This window comes from Podarcis liolepis (genome assembly GCF_965112155.1).
Source record: "Podarcis liolepis genome assembly, chromosome: 10".
NCBI classification, from domain to species: Eukaryota; Metazoa; Chordata; class Lepidosauria; order Squamata; family Lacertidae; genus Podarcis; species Podarcis liolepis.
The window spans coordinates 57360542-57387959 of NC_139562.1; the positions used below are offsets into that span (position 1 = coordinate 57360542).

The following is a 27418-nucleotide window of genomic DNA, read 5'->3' on the forward strand; positions in this document are numbered from 1 at the left end:
TAAAAAAAACAACAACGTCAGTGCAAATCCCTAGGTAGCACATCTGGATGCCTGGAGTAGACAATCCTAATAAGAAATGTAAAGAAGCCAAATCTCATACATTCCACAATTACAATGTATGTAGCTAGAAAACTCTTATTGAACGGGATCTCTAGGACACCCAAGTTCCATAGAACATGATGAAGACATTGCAAGTCTCTTATCTTACCTACCAAAGTGCAAAATCCCCCTTGGTTTTTTCTCATTTAGATATGACAAACCCTGTAGCACACAGACAACTTGTAGTCTATGAAATTTATGCAAAATAATTAGGGGTTTTTTATATATAAAAATGCCCATCATATTTTCCCAATGGAGGACAAAAAACACACTGGAAAGACATCTGGCTGTCTGGGGCTTATGGGAGTTGTAGTCCAAAACATCTGGAGGACATCAGGTTGGTGATGGCTTACATAGTATATATATTGGCTTAAACATAGGTCTGAACTGAAGTATCAGTAAAATTAAACTATGTATGCTTCAGTTTCTTTTACCTAATGCTGTATATCCTCACATGTAAACAAATTTGAACAGCATTCAAGCTAGAATATAGTTTATGCTGAATGTTTGCTACCCTTCAAGTCATAGCTTATAAAATCTAGAATTAAATGCCGTATTCCTCCTTGTATGTTCAGGGTCAGTTACTTCCTAGTCCAGGCAAACCATAGTTTGTCATTACACCTGAACTAACAATCTATGGTTTGTTCTTGCCTTTCAAACCAGGCTTGGAAACCTGAGATAACCTTGGAAGGTCACAGAAACAATACCTGTGAACCAGCCTGTGATTACCTGTGAGCCAGGTCTCAGTTGATGGGATGCTTTAGAGTTTTGCAAGTCTTTACATGTTTTCTAAACCTGTTTCATAGAAACAGACCTGCACCTACCTTAAGTACACCTTTGGGAAACTTCTGAAAATTTCAGAAATCCTACCTTCAGTAACTACTATTTTGTACAATAAGTACAAAACTTCCCCCCATCTCTTCTTCCTGTTCTTGAGGTTTTTATTCAATAATACATACAATGCAAATATTAGCAGTTGTGTTGAGTTAAAACAAGCACAACTGCATTTTAATTTAAAACAATACTCCAAAAGCTCCTGGCAATAAGCCCTATTTTAATGCTAAATCCCAAGCTCACCAGTATTTTTGTCTCTTAGGCATGCTCTTCCAGATAGAGGAAATCTGGGGGATTCAGTAGGATTTGGACTCTTATAACAAAGTCATTTAGTCTCGAAAGATAATAGAATTCTGATCTGATTCCAGCCTATCCATTAAACACAATTTCCCCCCTGTGTAATGGCTAATCCTTTATATGCTTGATGCCAAAAAAATGAAGTTATTGGGGCCTTTTTATTCAGCTGAACCAATTTTTAAATGCAGATACCCAGATACCTTTCTCTCATATACACACTTAGGCAAGAATTGGTTTGAAATCCATTGAATACAACTAGATCTGATATTTTCAGAAATTAAGAAAATAAGAAGCACCCTGTAGGATCACGCTAGAGGACCATCTGGGTCAGCACTCTCTTCTCCCAGTAAACAACCAGATGTGTATGGGAAGCTCACAAGGACCTGAGTGCAATCGTCTGCAGTTACTAGACTTGCCGTCTCTATTCAGCAGAGGCATATTGCCTCCAACAGGGGAAGCAGAACATAGCCGTTGTGGCTTGTAGCCATTCAGAGCCTTTACGCTCCATGAATTTGTCTAATCCTCCTCTTAAAGTAATTCAAGTTGGTAGCCATCACTACCTCTTCTAAGAGCAAATTCCATAGTTTAACTATACACTGTATGGAGAACAATATTCAGTCTGTCCTGAATCTCAGCTTAATTGGGTACTCCAGGGTTCAAGTTTTATGAGAGAGGCAGAAAAGCTTTTCTCTATCCCCTTTCTCAAGACTGTGCATAATTTTATACACTTCTATCATGCCCCCTATGGGACGCGGGTGGCGCTGTGGGTAAAACCTCAGCGCCTAGGACTTGCCGATCACATGGTCGGCGGTTCGAATCCCCGCGGTGGGGTGTGCTCCCGTCGTTCGGTCCCAGCGCCTGCCAACCTAGCAGTTTGAAAGCACCCCTAGGTGCAAGTAGATAAATAGGGACCGCTTACTAGCAGGAAGGTAAACGGCGTTCCGTGTGCTGCGCTGGCTCACCAGATGCAGCTTGTCACGCTGGCCACGTGACCCGGAAGTGTCTGTGGACAGCGCTGGCTCCCGGCCTATAGAGTGAGATGAGCGCACAACCCTAGAGTCTGTCAAGACTGGCCCGTACGGGCAGGGGTAGCTTTACCTTAACCTATCATACCCCCTCTTACTTACCTTTTCTGCAAACAAAAAAGACCCCAAAGTTGGAACCTTTCCAACCCCTTGATCATTTTGACTGCCCTTTTCTGAACCCTTTCCAGCTCTTCAGTTCCCTTTTTGCGGTGAGGCAACCACCATAGTTAATGGCAAAATGTGACAGCCTAAGAGGCTTTCCCCAAAGAATGATGGGAACTGTATTTTGTTAAGGGTGCTGGGAATTGTAGCTCTGTTAAGGGTGAACTACAGTGCCCAGAGTTCTTTGGCATAAGTCATGTGCTTTAAGTGGCATTAAATGTGTTCTAAATGTATGGTGTTCTGGTTTGGATAGCAACTGAAGTGACCAGGCATATTTACAAAACATGCCTCAGTAAATGAGTTCTTAATTTATTTATACACCTAGGTGCTGCTCCCCTTTTATTCTATGCTGTGCTTTTCTTACAGAACCAAAACGAGAAGACACTATTCTCCCCATATGGAAAACTGAAAATACTCTTTTCACATTATTTTTGTTAACAATATGAAAAAACCCAACTACTAGAAACTAGAAAATGAACATCTAAATCTCTATCATCTAAAGCCAGTCTGCCATTTCTGTTACAAAGCTGCAAAAATCCACTTCAAAACCAAACTCTTACTAGAATTAAATTTAGCTTCACAAAAATAGCATTAAAAAAAGCCAGCTAAGATCAGTGAGCTTCTTTTTTAAGTGCTGTATAGTAACAAACATTGCAACATGAAGAGGCTAATGAATGCACTATAGAATCATAGTTCTCTCGTGTATCTAATTCCTTGCAACATAGCATGAGGGAGCCAATATGAATGCTGCTTTGTTTCCTTTCTACACGCATAGGCACAGGGCAAGCTATCAGCAATTATCCCTAGGCTCCCAACCGCAGCAGAAGCTACAATATGGGAAACGCATGCAGATTTCACAAACAGAAGTGCTCCTTCAAAAGGCTAATAATGCACGTGGAACAATGAAAGTAATGTGCTCACCTTGGCAGTCCACACCAGGATCACCCCAGAAAAACTCCTGGCACTCGTTGCATGTGCGCCCTCCAAATCCTGGCATGCACTGGCACTGCCCAGTAAACTGTTAATTCAAACAAATGCAACAAAAATAAGCTGAACAGGGTGCATTTCACAAAGTGAACAAGCCACAGGGACTTTATTAGGCCACTAGAGCCATCTGTCAATATGATACATTAAGTGTCAAAAGAGCTAAAAATGTTAACTGGCCACCTATCAGAATTATGGACATAGTACACATGACTCTGGAGATCCTTAAATAGGATCTCAGTTAGTTTTGTTAAGAGTCAATAGCAGCTTGGGAAGAGGCTACTCAGAAAACCAATACTTCTTGCACTGTTTCCCCAAGAAAGGATGTTCCCCTTGCAGCTGAGACTGTAGGTCAAAGATCACACAAAGACATATTCCTTTGGAAAAGTGGAACAGGAGAAAGGATTAAGCCCTTTCCAGTACCACAGTGTCAATTTAAATTCTTCTCCCTCGGTTGCAATTCCTTTTGAAAATATGGGTCTCCCACACCAAGCATTCTCTGTAACTTTCGTATCTTTACAATAACAGAAGTTGGCTAAACAATAGATTCCACTGTTTCCGACTTCATATCAGTTACTTGCAGGGTTTCAAGCTTATGGTGAAGAACACTTTCAAGTAGCTGTATTAGGTCCTTTACTATTAACAGTTCATCAGATTTTCAAAGGAATTACAATGGTTCATATTAATTAATACACAAATATACATAATATATCACACCAACATAGAGCTGAGTGCATGCTCTTCCCGTTATTACCCTTTGTGGTCTCTGAATACTTGCAAAGGCTCAGTAAATAGAAAAATCAGGTTGAATGTCACATTAATAAAGAGAAAAGGAACTTGAAATATCAGCAAGCTTCTTGGTTTCATGTAAGAATTAGGGAGCAACCCATTATGTGTGACAATTACACGTGTGTATTTTGCTGCATATAACATGAGTTAGCAGATCAGTTGGCTGCTGCTTCCTAGTACTGTATACCAAGTGCAAATGTGTGGCACACTAACTCTGTAGAGAAATGTTTTCAACTGTTAATGCAACCTTCTATGGAAATCATCAGGTGATTATGAATGAATTAGTGAAATGAATGGGTTTTTACTACAAGTCATAGCTAGTCTGCATTGTAGCTATTGCTGCAGCAATAGCTCTTCAAGAAACATCTAAAGCATCATCACATCTGATGGGATATTAAATTTTAACCATTATCCTTGATGTAACTTTTCAGCACCACTCACAGCTGATTGCCATGTCCCAGAGCATGACAATCTTATGTACCAGACTCTGATTGCCCTGGTAAATTAAGTCAGGTCCAAACAGGATTTTGCAGGCAGCAGGCACCATGTACAAATGATGCCAGCAGAACAAGCAGCTATAGATTTATGTAAGCAGGCAAGTCAAGCTAAAGCAAACAGCCCACAGGGCCACTGGCCAAAATAACCTGTTGGAAATTCTCTCTCAACACTAATACAAAGCAATTTGTCATACTGCCAAGCACTGTGATACAGTAGTCATCCACTGTACTCAAATAGTGTGACTTTTGCAAGAACATGCATTTGAATGCTCCTCAATATTAAGACAACAAACAAAACTGGTACATACAAAACTCACAGAGCTCAGTATGCACAGAGTTGCTTTCTGTTGGATTATTTAAAATCCCTGTGGCATGTGAATTTATTTAATTCCTAAACGCATTTCTACACCCTCTATTCAGATGAAATATCAAGGCAGAACACAAGTTTAAGCAAACGCAATAAAAAATTAGATAAAACTGCCAACACTACCATTAGATCTCATACTATTATTGTTATCTCATATTCTTACCATTATCAACATCATATGTTCTTGCTGCTATTAAACTTCTCAAATGTGAGAGTGTGCTGAGTTTAATTTTACTGTTTACTATTAGATTCTGATGTATTGTTGAATTTTGCTTTGTTTGATATAAGTTGTTTATTTCAAAGTTATTGTGACTTTTATAACAGATCAGATTGTTACTATTAATGTTTGATGTTTTACTATGTTTTTATGTGTTGGAAGCCACCCAGAGTGGCTGGGGCAGCCCAGCCACATGGGCAGGGTATAAATAAAATATTAGTAGGAGTAGTAGTCATAGTAGTAGTAGCAGAGGTGGGAGAGCAGAGCTAGCCCTGAATGGTCTGACTCCACAGCAATCGTCTTTTCTTACCTCGTTACAAGATGAGCCAAAGGAACGTTCAGAATCGCAGCCACATGGTTCACACCCTGTCCCACTAGCCAACCTCCAAGTATTGGGGGCACAGTGGTCACAGTTCTGTCCAATCACATTAGGAAGGCATTGGCATTGGCCAGTTTCTTTCTCACACTGACATTCTTCAGTGCTGTTGCAATGCTCACGCACTGTTCCCAGGTAGTTGCAGACACACTCTGGGGGTGAAAGAGCAGACAATGTAACGTGTTGCAGTACACTTGGGTGATTAATATGTTATCAAACTGTGACATGTAAGAAGGTATTGTAGCAGATTTGGAGAAGCTTTGTGAGATATCAAGGGTCACATTCCCTGGGGACAATCTCTTTCAGGCTGTGCAATCAGGGTGGGCAAGGCCAAAGCCAGTGGTAGGAAAGGTTGCCTCCTCTCTTTTGCATTTCCTTCACATGGGGGTGGTATTTTGTCAAAATAAGAGTTCATGGGAAAAGAAGGGTTATCAGCTAGTGCCTTGTGTGGCAATCAGGCATGGCAACAAAGCTCCCATTGGCAGCAGTGGGATCTTGCCTGCTCCCAACCCCCAAAGCATAATTTTTCTGAGTGCAGGGAAGGGAGGATGAATCCTTCCCTGCTACCATCATGGAAAAAGAGCAACCACTTCCCTCAGCAATTAGGCTTAGAGAAAAGCTCCCATTGGCATAAGTCAGTGGTGTCCAAATTTTTTTCAAAGAGGGCCAGATTTGATGAAGTGAAGGGCTGACCAGAGGGCCAACCAAAGTTGTTGACCCTTTTTTTAAGAATTGGAAGTTGTTGAGGTTTTTTAGGATTTTACCCCAGGAAATAAACTGCCACATGAGCCAGATTAAACTGACCGGCAGGCTGAATTAGGCCCCTGCAATGGACTTTGGACATGCCTGGCATAAGTGGATAGCTTTAGTCAGGATTGCTTCATTCTAAGAAGAAAAACAATAAACATCTGCAAGAACCAGTTTCGGGGGAGGAAAACTTCCCTTTGGTGCAAATAGGATCATTTTTCTCAACCTAACTTCCACATGGGGGAAAGGGATTGAGGGGCAGAGGCTGCCGGCCAGACCCACACCACAGTTACTGTCTTGCTGGGACAACTCAACCCCAGCAGAACAAGGTAAAACTAGATTTATTTCTCTATAGCCACTTTTATATTTCCAAAAGATTATAGGAAGGGTGAGAGTTTCGTGGGCCGCTATATATAATGGTGTGAAAATGTGAAAATGAGCTCCTAGTATGGGGGGAGGAGGTTTGGAGAAAAAGAGGCCCACCAAGCATAAATGTCTCCAGCAGAGAGCCAGAAATGTGCAGCTGCCATTTCCCTGCTCCAGACACAAGAATATAAGCAGCATCTGTGAGTCATTTCCTACAGATCCCCCACTTGCTCTCTACATGTCAAAGCAAAATGAAGTTGCTGAAGTCGGGTTTCAAAATTTAATTATCTCAATGAATCCTCACAACTACCTAGAGGAGAGTTCTGCATTATTCAAAAGCTCAGCTTCTCTCATTTGTGAACATCGCCTGATCCAACAAACTCACTCTCTTTAGGCCTTTCATTCTTGGGGAGCAAAACAACCACTATCCACCTGGTAGGAACTATGAGATTTGCATTAAAATACTGCATCAGCCATGGACTCATAAGCAGGCACAGAGCAAGCAACAATTTCTCATGGTATATTCCCAAAGTTTAAAATGGAAATGATACCGATCTACTTCAGGAGATTGTTTTGAAAAGATTAATAGATATGGAAGTGTACCTGAAGTCTTTGGGATGGGGCAGTCATCTAAACATTAAAACACTGCTAGTTTCTAGGTCATACTTCACAGCATAAAACTTTTAACACACACACTTTTAAGCCTTTTTCTTAACACATATAGTTCTATACCTATCAGCTGAGGTTATTCACTACTGCCTGATGCATAAAATATAACAGAAAAACAAAGAGTAGAAGAAGAGGATTTCTGAATATTGTTGCTTGTTACGGTGCATATTCTCTCCCCTCCCCCTATGACTTTTCAGAAATCCACTTCTACTCTTTACCAGGAATGTCTCTGTAAACAAAAGACAATCCCCTCTTCTTCCTCCAAAGCCTGAGGGGCTGCAGGAAATGGCCTGGGCTTTTCTCCTGATAAGAAGAAAACAATGAAAGCTAACAAGAAAACCTTCTCTCACACAAAAGCCTCATCTTTTCAAGATCAGGCTTGGAGTTCTTCTTCACTTAAGTGCCCCATGCAAACTAGGTTTGAGTTATCTGTTGACCTTTAATGAAGGATTATGCTCCCAATCTGCAAATTCCCAGTGCACCAAAATAATACCTTAGTGCTTAAAAGAAGACAAAGTGATGCTTGCAAAGGTCAGCAGCAGAGACCTTCCCCTACTTACTTCTACAGTCCTGCTGAACAGCCCGGCCATAATAACCGTGTTTACACAGTTGGCAGTTTTCACCCTCTGTGTGATACAAGCACTTCAGGCACAATCCAGTCTTCTTGTCGCAGGCCTCCGGATCAGTTGAGTCAATGTTGTTGTTGCACTGGCAGGGCTGGCAAATTCCACCAACATCCTCAGGGTTTCCAAAGAAACCAGAAGCACACTCGCCACATCTGCTCCCTGCTCAACAAACCAAATCAAAGGAAGAAGAAATCTCTTCAGCTCACTCAAACATAAACATTAGCTACAAAAGAAAGCATGATAAAGGGGAGGAAAAGATCAAGGTATGTGCTAAGATGCAGGATGGAAGTTTGTCTGGAGAAACTTAACACACAACAAACAAGAAAACCATCAGAAAGATTTCAGATAGATTCGCCACTATCAATTCACATGCCAAAAGAGAGAATATTACTTAGGCTTTGTTGAGAATCTGGCTTTTGTGTAGATTTTGAAACCTAATATGTTGCAATGTCTGTGCTCCATTCAAAATGTTTCAAAGTTTCTCTTTAACAGAGGCAGATTTAGGGGAACATGACCAATTTGGTTGCACTGGGGGTGGAGCATCGGAGTCACCAAGAACTGTGATGAAGAATGGAGGGAAATTAAGTGGGTGGGTCTGCCAAATTTTGGTGTCACACAGGGTGCTGCTCAAATTTGAGACCCAAAAGTCTGCCACTGCCTTTGGTGCACAAAGCATCACATATCATTTATAATGCATCACTTATGTGGATGGCACATTTGTTGATGGTAGAATTATTATTACTAACATGTGAAACATTCCTAACAACTAATTTAATAAAATAACAATAATAATAATTGTAAGTGTAAAATATGACACTTTGTGATAATCAAAATATGTATGCTCATTGAAACGGCTTCAATTTAATAGCATTCACTATACTTGGTTTCACAAAGTATTTTACCTTTATATCCTGTCTCGCAGACACACACCACCTGCAGAGTAGAACGTTCTTGATAACAGCCAGAGGCAAACTGGCGGCCACTTTCTGGCCCATCTGGACAAGGACAAGGACGGCAGTGATCCCCAGATCCCAGGACAGGATCTCCATAATAACCACCAAGGCATCTTAATTTTACAATATAAAAGTCTGTTAAGCATGCCCAAGGAATAGAACACATATATTTGCATATCTTTTATTATTATTTTTATAGTAAAGTTTCATTAAACATTCTCACAATACAAAAAAACCCACAAACTAATCTACACAAAGAAAAAGAAAAAGACTGAAAAGAAGAAAAGCGAAAGAAGAATACAAGATCCTCTCTCACAGACATACCTTAACTTTTATCCCACACAGAAAAAGGTGAGCCCTCCCAGCTCTTACCTGGGAGCACCTCTCTCTTCTCCCAGTCTCTCACCCTGAGCGAGCTGCCCTTCATTGCCACACATATATTTGCATATCTGATATGGGCTGGTGACAGTCCATAGCACACAGTTCAGCAGGTTTTTTGCAGCCCACCATAATCTGTAAAATCACTATTTTACATATGTTTTCCTTGGCTCTTCCTTGATGTTAGTGGAAGGAGTGCCAAACCAAACCCATTTATTTCATGTATCACATAAACATACACTTCAGTTCACAAGCGAATGTGCACTGCTGAAAGTTTTGAGAGTTTAGAAGAGCTCCGTTTCTAAGATCTTGCAAATGGTTACTTTGCTGTCTTTCCCCCCTTCCCCAAACTCCAGATGGCTCTAGAAATAACTGTGCTAGTCCTAGAGCAGTCTTTGGACCTGTGTAAGCAAAATTAAGTTCTCTGTGAGTAAAAAAAAATTAAAAAGGAAGAGGCAATTGAGGCAGAGTGGCCAAGCTGGAAAACTATACAACAGGTGCCAATTAAAGTGTGTGCGTGCTCAAGATTCACAGCCATTAAACAGGCAGGAATCATTTTGAAATGAGTAGTGGTAGGAGTAGGAGTGGAGATCAGTGCATCTGATCTACAAAATATCCTGCAAATAAGTGCAGCCTAAGTAAATGGGTTTGAACTCAGCATTTCAGAGGGCAGCATGATAAATTCTTGCTTGAAAAGTAATATATCATTTAACGACTATCCCAGTTAATCCAAAAAGAAGGCATACCTTTCACAGTTGTGGCCAGAGGTATGATCACGGCAATTAAAACACTGTCCGCTGTACGGGTCACAATCATCCGCATGACCATTGCACTGGCAGGGCTGGCAGCTTGGAAATCCCCAGTAACCAGGCAAGCATCTGTCACACTGACGGCCATATATTCCATGGAAACAGTGGCACTGACCAGTCTCCGGGTGGCAGAAAGCATTAACTGACGCTTGGACATGACACTCACAAGCTAAAAAGAACATAGGTATCAATCTTGAATGATACTGAAACTGGATACATTGCTTACATTCATGAGGTTATGATGACACTAGGACATGAAGCCTCAAATTACTTAAAAATAAAATATTTGGAGAGTGAAGGTTTTATTTTCTTAATGGATTCTTACAGATGTATACTGAAACAAAGGGGCTCAAGGGATTTTCCTTCTTCCTTTCAATCAAACTTACTGGGTAAGGGTTAAACAACAGCAACATATGACATTTTGATTAGAATAAAGCAGCAACGTACGTTTGCATCCACTAGGTCCGAATCCAAAAGTGCCTGGAGCACATCTGTCGCATCTTCTTCCAACAACATTTGGCCGGCACTGGCAATGGCCTCCATTAGGGTCACAAACAGAGCTTAATGAGCCTTGTGGGTCACACTGGCAAGCTGAAAGAGGGAAAGACACAGGTTTTGCAGGAGTGGCAAATGCACAAGTGTGGGCCATCTTGGCAGCAATAGTATTATGCAAGGTGCCAATGGGTTAGTAAAGGAATGATCTGTGTAAACCTGATTGGACAGATATTAAATATTATTTCTGATTAAGATGATGATAATAATTTCATTTATGAATCACTTATATATATTTATCCAGGGTCCTGTCTTCTATCAATGGGGTTGTTCAGATGCTAAGTTTAACAGGGGCTGGGAAACCTGTTGCCCTGCGAGTGGTGTTGGACTACCACTCCCCTTATCCACTGGACATGCAAGCCGGAATAATGGAGTCCAACAACATCTGGATGGCTACCTATTTTGGTAGTAAACATGGCTCCTGCCTTTTCCTCCTAGTTAACCCCAATCGCACTTTGTGAAATTCAGTTCAATAATCAGTTACATCTACTTACCTAATGCTGTCTCATGCAGCAAGGCTGAGATGCTAAAAATGATATTCCTGCAAACATCAGTCATGGGTGTTTTAACAACACTCCTGCTGTTCTCCAGGCACCGGTATCTCTGAAAGGCTTCCCAGGCACTGTTAGTCATCACATCATCACCTCTGCCTCCAACTGAGAATATGTCCAGGGATTTGCAAAAAGGCATGAGAACAAGCTGTGGGTTGATTTTAACATGGCAAAATTACTATTTAGATCTGTAGCCGAACCTTGTACAGTGCCACGCGATATTGTTAGAAAAAGAAATCTACAATAGTTTAAAAAATTAGATGGTTGATCATTAATATGCACAGTGTCACCTAAAAATGCTTTCCAAGGAGTGTTTAGGCCAGTGGTGGCCAAACTTGGCCCTCCAGCTGTTTTGGGACTACAATGCCCATCATCCCTGGCCACTGGGCCTGTTAGCTAGGGATGATGGGAGTTGTAGTCCAAAAACAGCTGGTGGGCCAAGTTTGACCACCACTGGTTTAGGGGCACAAAAGAGTAACTACATAAGCAGCAGGGTGTTTTGCTTTCCCTCCCTCAACCAACACTGTTGGCGACAGTTCCCAAAGTTTCCCCTGACACACAAGATGTTCTTAGGGAAAGTTACAGGTGGAGGAAGGGGAAGCACAATCCATCCCTTTCTATGCTCACAGCTTTCTGAGCGAAGTGCAATGGAACTGATTCTCCTGCCCTTTTCACCTGCTGGCACTCAGCAAGGCACGCAGTGTTCCAGGCACACCATAATAAATCACAGCCATTGCCACTGAGCCTTTCCTTCTCTCATGAGGAGGAATCCATTCACACTGCTTCTCTCAAGGCTGCCCCTGCTTGCAGTCTACTTGTGCTAAAATTCTGTGCTCGTGGAGAGGAAGCACAATGCATGTAGTTTTATTTAACTGGGTAAAATTGCAAACTATGTAAACAGATTTTTATTTAAACATGCACTTACAGAATCTATGAGTGTGTATGGATTTTCCACTTCCGTATCATGGGAGTACTGTGGCAGCTCCAGACGAACCGTGTAATTCAGACCCTTTTCAAAGCATATTGGATGTGGAAGGACTACGTATCTGCAAGACCAGGACGGACACAACGTTCATATAGAGAAGAGTGCATTGGAGATAAAACAATGGGATGTTAAAACAACAAATGATTAGAGTGAGATTGTTGATTCTCCCTCTGCCTCCCATCATGTCTTCATTGCTCCTTTGTTTATCCTTCTGTTGTGATACTCACCTTGAACCAGGAGATAACGATACGTCCTGGTTGTCATCATCAGGAACTGTATTGCCACATCTGCTGCTGGTTGGAATCCTGTCTGGGCGAAATACAGTGATGACAGCTTTCTCCCATTGATCTGGTAACTGGAAAAATTGGCACATGTTAACATATTTTCTTTGCTGAGAAGTAATCAAAGTTCTCTCCATGGAGATGAACCATCTTTTTCTCCTGATGCAGGAATTGGGACTGTATTAGCAACCATGGTAAGCTGCTGTAAATACATTGAAGGAATTCTCATTGGACAGTGGAATACACTTCTGAGTAAACGTGCAAGGTTGCTACTTGTAGCTATCTCTGCTACCTATAGCAAACAATTACCAGATTTTATCCAGTATGAATGGCAGTTAAAACGGTAAAGGACCCCTGACAGTTAAGTCCAGTAGCAGACGACTGGGGTTGCAGTGCTCATCTTGCTTTACAGGCTGAGGGAGCTGACGTTTGTCCACAGATAGTTTTCCCGGGTCATGTGGCCAGCATGACTAAGCCACTTCTGGCGAAACCAGAGTAGCGCACAGAAACGCTGTTTACCTTCCCGCCGGAGCGGTATCTATTTATCTACTTGCACTTTCGCATGCTTTCGAACTGTTAGGTTGGCAGGAGCTTGGACCGAGCAACAGGAGCTCACCCCATCACTGCCAACCTTCTGATCAGCAAGCCCAAGAGGCTCAGTGGTTTAGACCACAGCGCCACCCGCATCCCCTTTAAATGTTTAATAATCTACCATTAATAATCTATAGTTAATGATCTATAAATAGGTCTGGACATTTTCTGAACCTCTGCAAATAGGAGGAGGAACATCTTAGACTTTGGGGGGGGAGAGGGGGGAAATAAAATAATGTTTCAGCCCTCATAGTTTCTTAGATAAATCTAAAAAGAAAAGAAAATAAATTCTATGCTCCAGCATTTCTGAACTCTGCATGATTATATGCACTTGACTCCTTTCCCTTACTCATACACCACAACTGCTGTTTATTTACTCATCTTTCTGCTCATAACACCATACAACTACCTGCAGAATATACAAATAAAAATGCTAAATATATGCAAATTTGGAATGTTTATGCAAAATAGGAACAAGAGGAACAGTCACTTTCACCATGTGTGCAGAGGTCTATTGTTAATGATGAACACTTGAGAGATTATTGTGCCTAGTGCTGTTAAAATAGCCACTGGAATATCTGCGTGACCTTAAGGCAAAAGAAAAGCAAGCCACATCAACCTATATAGGCAGGCTTTAAACCTTCTTGAAAACTCCATCACTCAGATTCAACACTATGAAAGAGCATGGGTCTAGGGTTGGTATTTACCTGTGGTTCATAGCGAATCAGAACTTCATACTCCATAGAGTAAGGAATATTGTCTATGTAGAATTCCAGGAATGCTCCTTCAGGAACTCTCACAAATCCTATTCCAGTCCATGAAGGTATGCGATCCTGGGAATACTGACGTTCAACTATGCTCACTCCCTGTGGAACAGAATCAGGTGTTATTACATATTATTTTAAGTTGGCACATGCACTTTCAAAGAATTGAAGGGAAAGACACAGTAGAAGAGTAGCACTACAGGTTATTTTGACCTTAATTTCTTCTTGCTTCCTATTCCTATTTGCTGACAAATGTTTTTTGTTTACATCTTCTCCTACATTTACATAGGCCACTTCATTGAGATAAAGTATACTGCACAAATTCACTTCTGTTTAGCGTAATGAGATGTGAAGTGTAAAAATCACTTGTACTATTAACATCTTTATCAGGCATAATATAACTGTAGAGAAAACAGAAATGCCTAATGTTTATGAAATAACTAAAGGCAGGAATCTTCAGCTGATGGTTTCAGGGAGATACCTTACCTAACATAAATGGAATGAGCTTCCTAAACAAGAAGTTAGACTTAGCAAGTGATCTTCAACTTCGATAGACACATAATTATGCTTTAATATTTACTTTTTAAAAAATCTTATACTAACCTTTACTCTGTTTAGACCCATCTTCCCACCCTTGCTCTCTGTACCTTTTTCCTTCTCTCCCTCTGTCCAAAACATGGTCATTCAAGATGGCTGCTGGTATGAACCAGTTGTGAGTTAGAACCTACCAGCTGAAGGCCAGTGTTCTAGATGAACCTGCCTCTAAGCAGACCCTGGCCCATATACCTTCTCAGTGTAGACTGCTAAAACTCATAACCATCAAGGTCCAGTGGCCAACTCTCTAGTGGCCTGTTACCACACTTGTATTTATTTACTTTTATTTTCACACTGTCTTTCCTAAACAGATCACCTAAGACAGCTCATGTTTATTTCAGACCATGTTTGGAAAAAAAAGTAAAGGTAAAAGACCCCTGGACGGTTAAGTCTAGTTCAAAGGTGACTATGGGGTGTGGCGCTCATTTCACTTTCAGGCTGAGGGAGCTGAAGTTTGCCCACAGACAGCTTTCTGGGTCATGTGGCCAGCATGACTAAACCGCTTCTGGCACAACAGAACCCCATGACAGAAGCCAGACTGCACAGAAATGCTGTTTACCTTCCCGCCGCAGCAGTACCTATTTATCTACTTCCACTGGCGTGCTTTCAAACTGCTATGTTGGCAGGAGCTGGGACCAAGCAACGGGAGCTCACCCCGTTGTGGGGATTTGAACCACCAATTTTCCAATTAGCAAGCCCAAGAGGCTTGGTGGTTTAGACCACCCGCATCCCTCAGTAGGTATAGTGTAAAACCAACAGGCTAGAAACAGAACAGATTACCGTACATGGAAACATCAGAGCATTAGAAAAGGGCCTGTGGAAGTTTAACTGAGTAGGTACTCACAGGGCCAAAGATGCCTTCCTCAGCCTCATAGACATAATGATCTAAAGAAATGAAAAAATACCCCGGTTCCACTTCGTTGCACTGGCGGCCAATCATATGAGGCCTGCATTGACACTGACCAGATTCACTCGAGCAGCTGAAAAAGATAATGCATTTATATTGCAATCTTCTAAAAGCAAATACAGACAGACAAATTTAAAAGAACCTATAACCATTCAATGCACAAAAGTAAATTAGGGTTGAGACTGACACTGACACTGTAGCAATACAACCTGAATTGCAGGGAGTTGGACTAGATGGCTCTCATTCAAAGTACCATCCAATTCTACAATTATGTTGTTGTTGTTTAGTCGTGTCCGACTCTTCGTGACCCCATGGACCAGAGCACGCCAGGCACTCCTATCTTCCACTGCCTCCCGCAGTTTGGTCAGACTCATGTTTGTGGCTTTGAGAACACTGTCCAACCATCTACAATTATATGATTCTATAAACCATCACAAATTGTACTGCTAAGTCCCACCACTGTTTGGACGACACAGGGAGATACGCTGGCACAGATGTTTAGACTCAAATACAAGTGCATTTTCTTGCATATGAGTCCGCTTAAAACTTTGGGGGCAGAATACAAATTATGGCAGAGGGGAAAATTCCATGGGGAAAAACTGTTGTAATTAAACATTGTTCCTTCCTGTGAAATTTCTGTATTTATCCCAGATAGATTTTAACTATGGAAAGTACCCTATAGTTGAACAACAAGTCCATCCTCTGTTTTGCTTCCCATGTATTTTTTCAACATTCAAAATCACAAGTTAGTATTCCAACCCAGATGTGCATTTCAGGTGCTGTATCAAGACACCATGATCTATGCTGGATAAAACTGCAGTTCGAAACTTTTTGGAATAAGGCCCTCTATCCTTCTTGACAGGCTGTTGTAAAAATAGAAAACAGGCTTGTAAGAATAGGCATCTCAACTGCAGCCGTTTTAAAGGAGAATCTTCAGGATGAATGAGCCCATTCTCTTGGGAGACAAAAAGGAAAAGCGAATTGGCTTGACTTCTGCTAGTGGGCAACACCCACTTTCAGATGGTTTTGCAATCAGTGTCATTAACATTCAAAGGGTAGGCAGCTTCGTGGTTCTATCAAACAATTTTAATAGTACTTCTGAGGACATCTGATACTTGCATGGGAAAACAAATAACTAGGGGCCAACAACAGGGGTACAAACATGAGCCTGCTGGAATTATCTTCTTTGTGATTACTTCAGACAGATTGGCAAGTAAGTTTGAAATGACAGAAAGATTTGTGTTGATGTAATTTGATTGTGCAATAGTTATTTCCCAAGTGTAAACTAACTAACTGAACAAAATTAAGAAAAAAACAGGCCATTTACTTGGCCCTTGAGGTTTATTTAAGTGCAATCAGATCTTCGGCTCATGCATTCTTCCTCCTTTCCATTCAACACATGTAGAAGTGAGTAACTAAACAGGAAAGCTTTAAATGATTATCTAACTATCTAGAGATGCAGCTGGGAAACATCCTGGCTAGGCGACTCGGCCACTGGCAGATTGTATTCAGCCATACTTAGAGAAGACCTACTGAAATTTATGGAATTTAAGTTAGCCATGACCTAGGCAAGAGTTACGCTACTCAAAATATGACTAAATTTGGATCCATGCCCTGCCCCTCTCCTATCTGCGAAATAGTGATAAAATTATCAATGTACTATACAGGGCTGTTGTAAGAATTACTGAGCTAACAATGGTGAAATGCTTTAAATACTTGAAATTCACTATGTAAACAGTAAGTGTTGTTTTTATTATTATCATTATTGTTTTTAAAAACAGAGGTAAGTTGCAGTTGAATCAGGTGCTTCTGAAAAGAAAAGAAAAACCAAGTACCGTATTTTTTCGCTCCATAAGACACACTTTTTTCTTCCTAAAAAGTAAGGGGACATGTCTGTGTGTCTTATGGAGCGAATGCATGGTCCTTGGAGCCAAATTGCCCAGGGGCGAAAAGCAGATCATGCTTTTTTTCTCTTTTTTTTTGAAAGAGGGAAGTGGGTGTTGAAACAAAGCCCTTGATTGCAAGTGATCGGAAGTGAGATAAGGGACACTAGCAATAAAGGAGGCTGCCGGGGAGGGGGGAGGTAAAGACAGCAAACTTGCAAGGAGAGGAGACAGGACTAAATCAATGAGAAGAGAAATTAGAATAAAAGGAGGACAAAAAAAACTGCTCCAGCTAAGGAAAAGACACTAAGGCAAACAAGCGGGAAGGGAGTGTTGAAAGGAAGCAGCTGATCAGTGGGATCGGGAGAGAGATAAGGGACGCTAGCCATAAAGGAAGCTGCATGGGAGGGGGGAGGTAAAAGTCAATGCATTGGGTCACCCTAAATTCACCATCAGATCACACAGCATGTCCATGGCTACAGCCTGCATCAAAAAAATCACGCACCTACTGTTGCGTGGGGCCGCAATGGTGCAAAAACGTGGTTACAAAGCACGGATCACATGGTTTCTCAGGATTTTTGCATTGGGCTACCCCAAACTCACCATCAAATCACATGTCTGTGGCCACAGCATGAACCACAAAAATCACGCACCCACTGTTTCATTCAGAATAATTTTTTCCCTTGTTTTCCTCTAAAAACTAGGTGCCTCTTATGGAGCGAAAAATACGGCACATTGCTTCTTTTGAGACTTACTTATTGTTCAGCGCCCCTCCTTGGTCACAATCACACGGTCGGCAACCATCCATATCATTGCTCAAGCCCCAGTGCTCAGGCTGCAAGGGAAGATTGAGACTGTTACTGGTATAACAGGATGTTGCGAAACTCAAGCATAGTTCAAGCTCAAGGTTGTGCAAAAAGGTGGACATGTCCAAGGCTAACACCAATGAGTAATGGCAGAACTATCTGCTACGTGGGGTAGTGGCTAAGACTGGCAAGAGCCAGGTTCAACTATCTGCTCAGCTGTTAAGTCACAAACTCTCACCATAACCTACCTCACAGGGATGTTGTGAGAATAAATGACTGGGGGAGGAGAACCAAGTGTGCAATCCTGAAGGAAGTTCAGGAAGCAGTAGTCATAGCCAGGAAGCTGCTGACCAGCTCTGACATGAGGATGGGACACTGCAAGCAGAGGGGTCACAGCCCCAATCACTGTTATTGGCTTTGGTGTTTTGGTGTTACAGAGAGCCTGTGCGTGAGGGGCAAGCCTAGCACCTTTGGCTGCCCATGTGATATAACAGGCAGCTGAGACCGAAGCAGGATGTCCCAGGCCTAATAATTTGGCATTCCAAAACAAATGTATGCAACTTTTTTGAATTTAAACACTGCACCATGAAGTATCGAGAATGCCCTTTAGGCATTTGAGTAGAGGAGCTTGGTAGTGCAAATCAGTTTGATTATTTTGAAGTTTTTAAATGAAGCTTACCAGACAAATGACACTTGTCGCCTTATTTGGAAAGGGTTTTTTAAAAAAACAACAAACATGCGCGCACACACAATAAAAGCTCTGTTCTTTTAAGCAAGGCGACTTACCAGACATTGATCACAACGTCTTCCCGTAACAAGACGTTTACAATAGCAGCTTCCTCTCTCTGAGTCACAAGGATTCCCTCCAGGAATTGTGCCCAAAGGATTACATTCACAAGCTATATTAGGAAGTGTAAGTAAATAAATCAGGATACAGTTGTTTAAGTTATAAATTTGCACAGCATTGAATACAAATATTTACATCAACACTATCCCTCATTTTCACTGCAGACTTACTGACAAATGGCTTTTCTCTCTTACCCAGCTCACAAAAACACATTCACACACCATCCTGTGTATAAGTAAAGCCAAGGAGACAGATGTATTGCCTGTTGACCAAAGGTCATACTGAACAATACATAACAAAAACAAAAAACCAGTCAGCATAACCTACAGTCAGTGATAAAAAACAGCACAAACAACAAAACAAAAGCTGTGAAGTAGAAGCGTATACCATAAATTGAAATCCTACAGTTAGAAATTTTGTGGCGTTTTCTAAGGCTCACAGCTGGCTCCACAGTGTGGCAAGACTGGCAATTTCCCAGGTCCCCAGGACCAGAAAAATGGCCCATCACCCTAACAGTGTTAACCTTGCACAGAGTATTCAATATGGTTGGCTGAAGCCTAGGAGAATTCTCAGTCTGCAAGCACATACCCCTCAACTGCCCCAATTAAATCGGGATTTCCTGTTTCGCAGGGGCCTCAGCCTCAAAAGACATGGGGTATGATCTCATCCAGGTCAGGTAACTCGCATGGGAGTGTGTTACAGTAGATACACATCCTGGTTTTCTGTGGCAACCTGTTTGAGGGTATGCATCATCCGCCTCTTCCAGGTTAGGACTCCAAATATGGGTGCTGTGGGGTCCTCGAAGTTCTAGAGCCAGCACTGCTAAGCAATCATTTATAAGGGCATTGTAATTAAATATAACCTAGTAAAAAGCAAACTGCAAGAAGTCTGATATATTTAAAGTGAGTCACTTAAATTTAATACAACTCTCTGCCCCCAAATGCTCATGTGCTTATAGACCATCCCAGCACCTTTGCACTTGTTGGCCAGAATACTGAAAGGTGATGGGTTTCCCCCTCCGGTGTGCAAGGAACAGGATAAGAGACTTCTGTTGCTTGGAAAACAAAACAAATAAAAACAAAAAACAGCCCTTGTATCCCCACACCAAAATTAAATTTGAACGTACAGGAAAGGCCAGGAAAGTAAACAATGCAAGATAATATGAATTTATACCTTCCTGATCCTCTATGTCAGTAAAACACACACACACACACACACACACACACACACACACAATGGCGGGCAGGGCAGGCAATGTATTTACAAATAAAAAATATAGCTCTAAACTTAATAAGATTCAGTTAATCAGTGAGGTGCAGCATTAGCAACACTCCTCTTGTTCAAAACTACAAAGTGGTTTCTTTTTGTTTTACTTACACAGACAACCAAGTGGATTATCGGAACTTAATCCATAGAATCCTTCCTTGCAGAAATCACAGCGCTCCCCTTCCACGTATAATTTGCAACGGCACTGTCCAGCAATAAGGCCAGTTGAGTAGTCAGTGTAGCGATCACATACCCCGCCATCCTGGGAGCCAATTGGATCACAGTTGCATGCTAAAAGAAATAGCAGCTCTTTACTATGTAATCATAGCTACTAGGCAGGAAGCATATATTATAGCCAAATACAACACCAATTCCATTTCCCGAAAATTCTGTCATCAAAGCCTCCCACTGTCTGAAGCTGCTGTGCCCCACCAAATGGCAACTAGCTTTCCCATTTAGCCAAAATCTTATGCTATACCACTTTGAATACAGGAGCCTCTGCTATTACAAATCAGTACACATAAGTGGTCATATTCAGAGTAGACCCAATGAAATGAATGGACTTAAATTAGCCATGCCCATTAATTTCAGTGGATTTACTCTGACTGTGGCCTACATCAGATATAACCCACAATGTTTCTGGAACATGCAGTAAGTCTTCCATTTGTACATTTTAGGATAAAAAAGAACTACAAAGTTTTATTCATTATTTCAGAATCACACTTGTATATTAAATGACAGAGGAATTCTCATTTATCTCAACAGGCTGTCTTTGTCTACACTTTGTCTTTGTCTACACTTTGAGGACAATGTACTTACGTTCACAAATGTTGGGGTCCCGAATATCTTTCTCTGGATGCTGGAAGTAGAAGGGTTTGCACTGCTCACAATTACGCCCCACCGTGTTGTGCTGACAGTCATCACACACTCCACCGCTGGTATTTCCAGTTGCCATGTACACGGCCATGTCAAAGTGGCACTGTGCAGAGTGTTCGTTGCAATTGCATTCTAGGATAAAGATAAACAAACTAATTCTAAGCGACAATCCATTTTTAAAACTAAAACAACTACATTAACTTATTTAGAAAGGAGTGCAGCAGCAGTTGAGTATTTTTATTAGCAAAATCGGTTAAAAGTTGGGTAATCTGTGCCATTTATAAGACAGAGAGCACAGTTTCTCATGAAAGGCTCATCAGACATTAGTACCATAGATTTTACAAAGCAGAATTTAAATTTGTCACACCTACTTTTGCACGCATTGCTGTTGCGACCCTCGGCAGGTCGCCATGGCAAGTCATGGTAAAAGTCCAAGCACTGTTCACAGTTTAGGCCTTTGGTGTTGTGCCTGCACATGCAGTGACCATGGACCTTTCATTTAAAGAAAGAGAGAGAGATTGGAACATACATACAAAGACACAATATATTGAAAATAAAAGCAATGCTCATTTCCTCTCATTGACTAAGGGTTCATATAAAGAAATAGTAGTCTTTGATTGTTGCAAGAATTTCTAGGGACTTTTTTACAAAAATCCAGTGGCTTGGAAATAATGGAACAACAAGAAGAACAAGTTACTTCATCTTTGACTCGGAAGATGTTGACTGCCAGGGCAGCAGTGGCTCCTTTCTCACCTGTCTAATGTAAAAAGGAACTACAGAACACCCTTAAGATGAGATGCTAATTTGGCTCTAGGGCCAAATTAGATTGTGACAGCTCAGTTTGTTTAATCCAGAGTTTATACCAAGTAGCTATATACAAGTTTTAGAGCTGTTCTACATCCAAGCTTTTCAGGGACTGGGACACGGTTGTGCTAAACCTCCCCCTTATCCATGGCTACTGATGTCTCATTTACTTTGACCTTCAACAATAATTTAAATTGACAGAAAATCTAGTTTCGTTACCTTTGTTTACATTGGTAGCTCTCCTCAAGGGGGGAACCTCTTAGAGTCTGAGTGGCAGAATTGTAACCTATCTGACCTTAACACTGCTTGTTATGAAAAATATATAAAGATTTACCATTCCTTCCACCTCTTCATCATATCCATGCACCGGTGCGCACTCACTGGCATGTCCATAACAGAAGCAATTTCCACGGACCACCATGTCATAAATGGCATAATAATATTTTTCTCTGATTTCCATTCTTGAATCCAGAAGGTTGTCTCCCAGTGTGTGCAGTTTCGTAAATTTGATTCTTAAATTTGTGATTTTTAACATATCTGAAAAGCCAAAGATAAATAAAGTAAGGGTGTTGTTGTTTTTTTAAAAAAGAAATTTAGTTTCGTTGCAAGAGACAAGAGAACATTTATTATGAAAAACTTATGAGTCTAACAAAGCGTTTCTCAAACTTGGGTCCCCAGCTGTTGTTGGACTACAACTCCCATCATCCCTAGCTAACAGGACCAGCAGTCAGGGATGATGGGAGTTGCACATATTTATCTCCTCCCATTCCCCCAACTGCAAGCCATTCCACCAAGCAGTTATGAGTTGGGGGATGCAACAACTGGTGCAACTTAAAAGACACCAGCAACCATTGGGGACCTCTTCTCAATTAACTGTTTCCATCCCAGCTGATCACTAGAAGATGCTGTAATGAATATCTGGTGCCTGTGTGTGCTCATTTCTTTCTCCACGCCCCCAATCCATTTTCCTTTTGTTTTGTACCATTTAGAAGCAGGGTCTATCTTGTTTTTAGTGTATAAGCTTTCCTGGGAGCCTCTTTTGGCTAAATAGTGAGGTGGAAATTCGTTAAAATAAAATAAATATACCAGCAAGAAGTTTTCCTGAAAATACACTTAGGCTAAGGCAACTAAGTTTAAGCACTATACAAATTCAAAGTATTATTATTAAAGAACTGTTTTCCAATGTTAAATCTATTCTATTACATCTATACCCTGCCTTTCTTCCATCACGGACACCAAAGACGCATAAGTAGGGTTCTCATCCAGTCTTCCATTCAGTCGCTGAGCAGACTTGGTCCTGCTCAGCTTTTGCAAAGTTACTGTATCATGAACCTTAAATCCATGCCCTGGGCCTAGCCTGATTTTAATCAACCTGAAGCTCTGCGATAGGAAAGGAAGTATGCCCTATTAAATAAATACATTTAAATGTATGATGATTGTTCATCAGCAGGTTTCTTGTAAATGTCACTCATTAATAGTATATGCTGAAATGAAGCAGGAATTTATGTAGCTGAAATATTGATTTAAATAGACTTAGCTCTATTGAGTCATTTAAAATTTCCGTATGTTCATCACCACTGTTGTTTGTGATGGGACACCTGAGGACATTTCAGCCTAACCCTTTCATCAGCTTCTAGGCATGCATGTTTAAGAGCGCCTTTGATCCTAGTGGGGATCACAGGTTGGTGTTAATGAAAATTCTTCAGGCACTCCAGTCTTGCAAACACATACATTTCCAAGCTCACTTGAAATCCATCTGAAACAAACCTGGGCTCTGAATTGTTGAAACATACTGGCTCCAACAAGCCAGTACAAGGATGCAAGTTTTTCCATATTCTGTAACAACAACTTGTAATTCTTTTTAACTTTCAAGACTAAGAGGTTGTGCAATCAGTGCAAGTAGTATTAAAACATGAGTACGCAAGGAACCTACGATCTGCCAGCTTGGTGAAAGAATTACTGAATAACCTTGAATAAGTAACTATTTCTCACCCTTCTTTCTCTGTCTGCAAAAAGTGAAGAGGACTTCACCACACAAGGCTGACATGTAAGGTAATTATTGTAAAGCATTTAATGCAGTACAAGCGCAATCCTAAAAATGTATAGGAAGATAAGAAGCTTGCATACTTACTTTGAATTCTTGGGCTATATGGGTCCTCTATTCTAAAAGCAGGGTCCAGAGCACGATAAATTACCTGAAACAAACATGAGGATTCATCAGCGTCACAGAGATACAGCCTCACTAGTAAGGCAGATCAATTGTAGATAAAACTACGAACCTCTCCCTCAGTTGAAGGTTCAATATCAGAGTAACGGGAATCACAAATTATGTCATCTACTTTCTTCATTGGTCCATTGTAAACACCTGGGAATGAAGTCTCACAGTCATAGGCAAAGTATCTATATACTTGCCAAGTTTTCCCAAAATCTGAGGATCTTTCAATCAGCATTGCAGCTGGGCGAAACGTCTAAGAATCAAGAAGAAGAATAGATTTTAATGAATGTTAAGCTACAAATTATTTGGAACAATGTTCATCAAATAGTTGAAATAATTTTCCAGTATCATTTACAATTTCCTGAACGTTTATTTGACTTTTCTGCCGCTGCTTCTTCTTGCACTGATTATGCTCAGATCTGTGTGGCCTATGCACGTCAGTCTACAGAATATGCTTTTAAACAACAATAAGCCTCTTGTAATTGCAGGTGCTCCAACAGGTCAAGGCCCCCTCATGGGCCAAGGAGCGTGTTAATAGTGATATTCATTCATTCGTCCAGGCTGTACCAGAAAAAGGCACAGCTGCACCAGCTAAATCCCCAGATTGTATAGGAATGGTGTTGCTTGATGGATGGAGGACTCATGAAGTCACAGCGCGAGCAAATGTATCAGTAGCAATAAGGCTGCGTTGCAGTTTATTTTGCCACAAATAGATCAGTATGGGTTATCAACCAGACTAACATAATAAGGACCATTGCTCAGCAGTACAGCAATGCTTTGTGGGCACAATATTTAATCTCTGGTATTTCTAGATAGCAGGTAGCAGGGCTGAGAAATATGTCTGCTTCATATCTTAAGAGTCACTTGGTTTGGACCCAGTTGCCCCAGTGTGGTGCCTTCAGAAAACCTCCTCCTAAGGCTCTCACCAATGCCCCCACGCCTCCTAAGCGTTTTTATTCATTTTTTTTTTGCATTTTGAGGAGGTTTTTTGGATGTAGGGGTTTTTTTTATATAGAAAAAGAGGTGTTGGAACTTGTGTAGCTTTTTTCAGGGGGAGCACCCACCCGAATAAGTTGTTGAGCCTTTTATGGGGGTGGGACATTTCTTCTTTACCTGCTCACCCCACCGCCACAGGAACAGGAATATATCTCAACCTGTTGCCCGCCGCCTCTGTCACACAGCCCAGAGTGCCATGCAGGGGAACAGCACCAAAGAGGTGCCAGAATGCAATAAAGAGTTGCTGGACCTCATTTCTGGTGAGTTCCAGCTGAAAAAAGCCCTGCCTGCAGTTTGTTTGTTTCAGGGAGTGTTTTGACTGCTCGGGGGGGGGGGGGGCGCTCTGAGTATTGCCAATTTATCTTAAATGAAATAGGTGTTCTGTGATAGTCATGAGTGTTTCTTGGATTTCCTGATGTACCCCTTGGCTCCATGGTTGAGGACTGCTGGTTTATACAGTCCAGTGGCCTGACCAAATATTAGGCAGTTATGTGTGTTCATAGAAAGGCACCTGTATTGATGCTTTGATAAAGATGGGGAAAATGGAAGAGATTGATTATATCAGTTAAAAGTCGGGTATTCAATTGATTACAAATGCTATACTGTACAAACATATATGGTGCTTCTTGGGTGCAGGTACTGATTATTATTAGGTACTGCTCACTTGGTATGAAATTAAGCGTCTAAATTATTTTCACATAAGCAATGCATTAAATGTAATCCCAGCACAGATTTTCTGAATGCACATCTCAGGAGAGTCAAACTATTGTGTACCTCCCCAATGAAATATATTTTAAACCATATGGGCGCATCTGCCCTGCCAAGACATCTGTTCAGAAGGAAACAAAAGAACTTTGTATACAGATGTTCTTTTTTTCCTGGAGATTATTTCAGCTGCCAAATTTGAGAGAATTCTAAAGCCAATAATTTTGTTGTCTTAAAGAATCACATTCCCCGGTTTGGATCTGATACAACTATAAGGAGAACAGAGAAGGCTATGTGGACAAAACATCCTACAGAACCCTCAACTTTATCAACAAAAAATTAGTGATAGACCAGCTACTGATTACTGCTGCAGAGGGCACAGATGAAAAAGCAACAGTAAGACTGCAATCCTAACCATGACCTTTCAGTAGTAAGTTTTACAAAATTCAGTGGGGCTAGAGGAATCAGGATTGCAGTCCTAATCTTTGTTTTTCCTTTCTGAGTGTTTGGAATTTATTTAAAGACTTACCTAAGAATGCAGAAGAAGCCAATTAGCCTGTATCGTAAAACTGATGTGGTTTATCTTACCTCTTGCATTCCAGTTTTAATAGCTTTTAAAATCCTTTTTAAAAGATCTCCTCAAAACATGGGGTGCTATGCATTTTATTCTCAAGCAGCTAGTTAACTGCCTTCCATGACCAGTACCAGATTACACAAGGGTCATTTGTGATTTGCGAGAATGTTATGGATTCTTTACCTTGAAGGTCATAATGAGATGAGTGAAATGGAATTCGGCTTCCAGATCCAACTGGATGGTTACATTTTCTACTCCTACAAAACCAAGAGAGGAAGTTGCACAGTAAACAAGAACATTTGTCAAAAGTCTAATTTCATCATTTTTTTTCCTGGGGGTATGTGTTTGGTTACAAAAAAGCCAGTTTGTTTTTTGTTTTTGTTCTCTGTGAAAGGGTGCAATATAGAGTAACATAACAACAAAGTACTAATCAGCTATTTGTTGTAGAAATTAAAAAATCACAGGGTTTTATTTTTAAAAGATCTCTAGCGTTTATATTTGGGAACATTCACAGAGTCAAAAGGAAACCAGGGACAAATTCTACATAGTGTTCTTATCCTTAAGCTCAGTTGTTTGGAAACAAGCTGTATAAAAATCAATGGGAGACCTGAATAAAACTGTGAAGAACACCATCATTTTAAAAAAAATTCTCACACAGCATCAATGGAATATGTAATGTGCTTTTTAGACATCACTTCAGAACCCCTTTTCCATAGTAACATTAGAATGCTGTGCCTGAAACCACAGAATACTAAACTTGGTATAGAATGCTTTATATGATTAAACAGCAGTAACTAACTATGGCATACCAAAGTTCATTGCTATGGCCAGAAAGGCTTGCTTGCTTGATTTATTTATTTAGTAGGAAGTTTATATACCACTTAACTATAGTTGTCTCTAAGCAGTGCACAAGAAATACTATACAGAAAAGGTAGAAATTAGTTAAAACTGTAAAATCAGATTTCAGTTAAAATGCCTGCTAGAATAATAAAAAAGCAGTATGTAAAACAGCTGCAATAAAACAGT

General features: G+C 40.8%; 1 protein-coding gene across 4 annotated transcripts in view; it reads right to left on the minus strand.

Annotated features, from left to right (window-relative positions):
* The window catches only part of LAMB1 (laminin subunit beta 1), a 57067-nt gene that overhangs the window by 17525 nt on the left and 12124 nt on the right, over positions 1–27418 (minus strand). For all 4 annotated transcript variants that reach the window (XM_083463244.1, XM_083463245.1, XM_083463242.1 and 1 more), the window contains 20 exons: positions 26576–26649; positions 24182–24370; positions 24034–24097; positions 22237–22439; positions 21470–21590; positions 21042–21230; positions 20334–20513; positions 18896–19008; positions 18059–18138; positions 15358–15493; positions 13863–14021; positions 12511–12638; positions 12224–12344; positions 11242–11446; positions 10643–10786; positions 10133–10364; positions 8958–9121; positions 7990–8214; positions 5582–5799; positions 3339–3435 (listed from right to left, as the gene is read on the minus strand). In XM_083463244.1, coding sequence (XP_083319370.1) covers positions 3339–3435; positions 5582–5799; positions 7990–8214; positions 8958–9121; positions 10133–10364; positions 10643–10786; positions 11242–11446; positions 12224–12344; positions 12511–12638; positions 13863–14021; positions 15358–15493; positions 18059–18138; positions 18896–19008; positions 20334–20513; positions 21042–21230; positions 21470–21590; positions 22237–22439; positions 24034–24097; positions 24182–24370; positions 26576–26649 — 3042 coding nt within the window. The remainder of the gene's footprint in view (positions 1–3338; positions 3436–5581; positions 5800–7989; positions 8215–8957; positions 9122–10132; positions 10365–10642; positions 10787–11241; positions 11447–12223; positions 12345–12510; positions 12639–13862; positions 14022–15357; positions 15494–18058; positions 18139–18895; positions 19009–20333; positions 20514–21041; positions 21231–21469; positions 21591–22236; positions 22440–24033; positions 24098–24181; positions 24371–26575; positions 26650–27418) is intronic.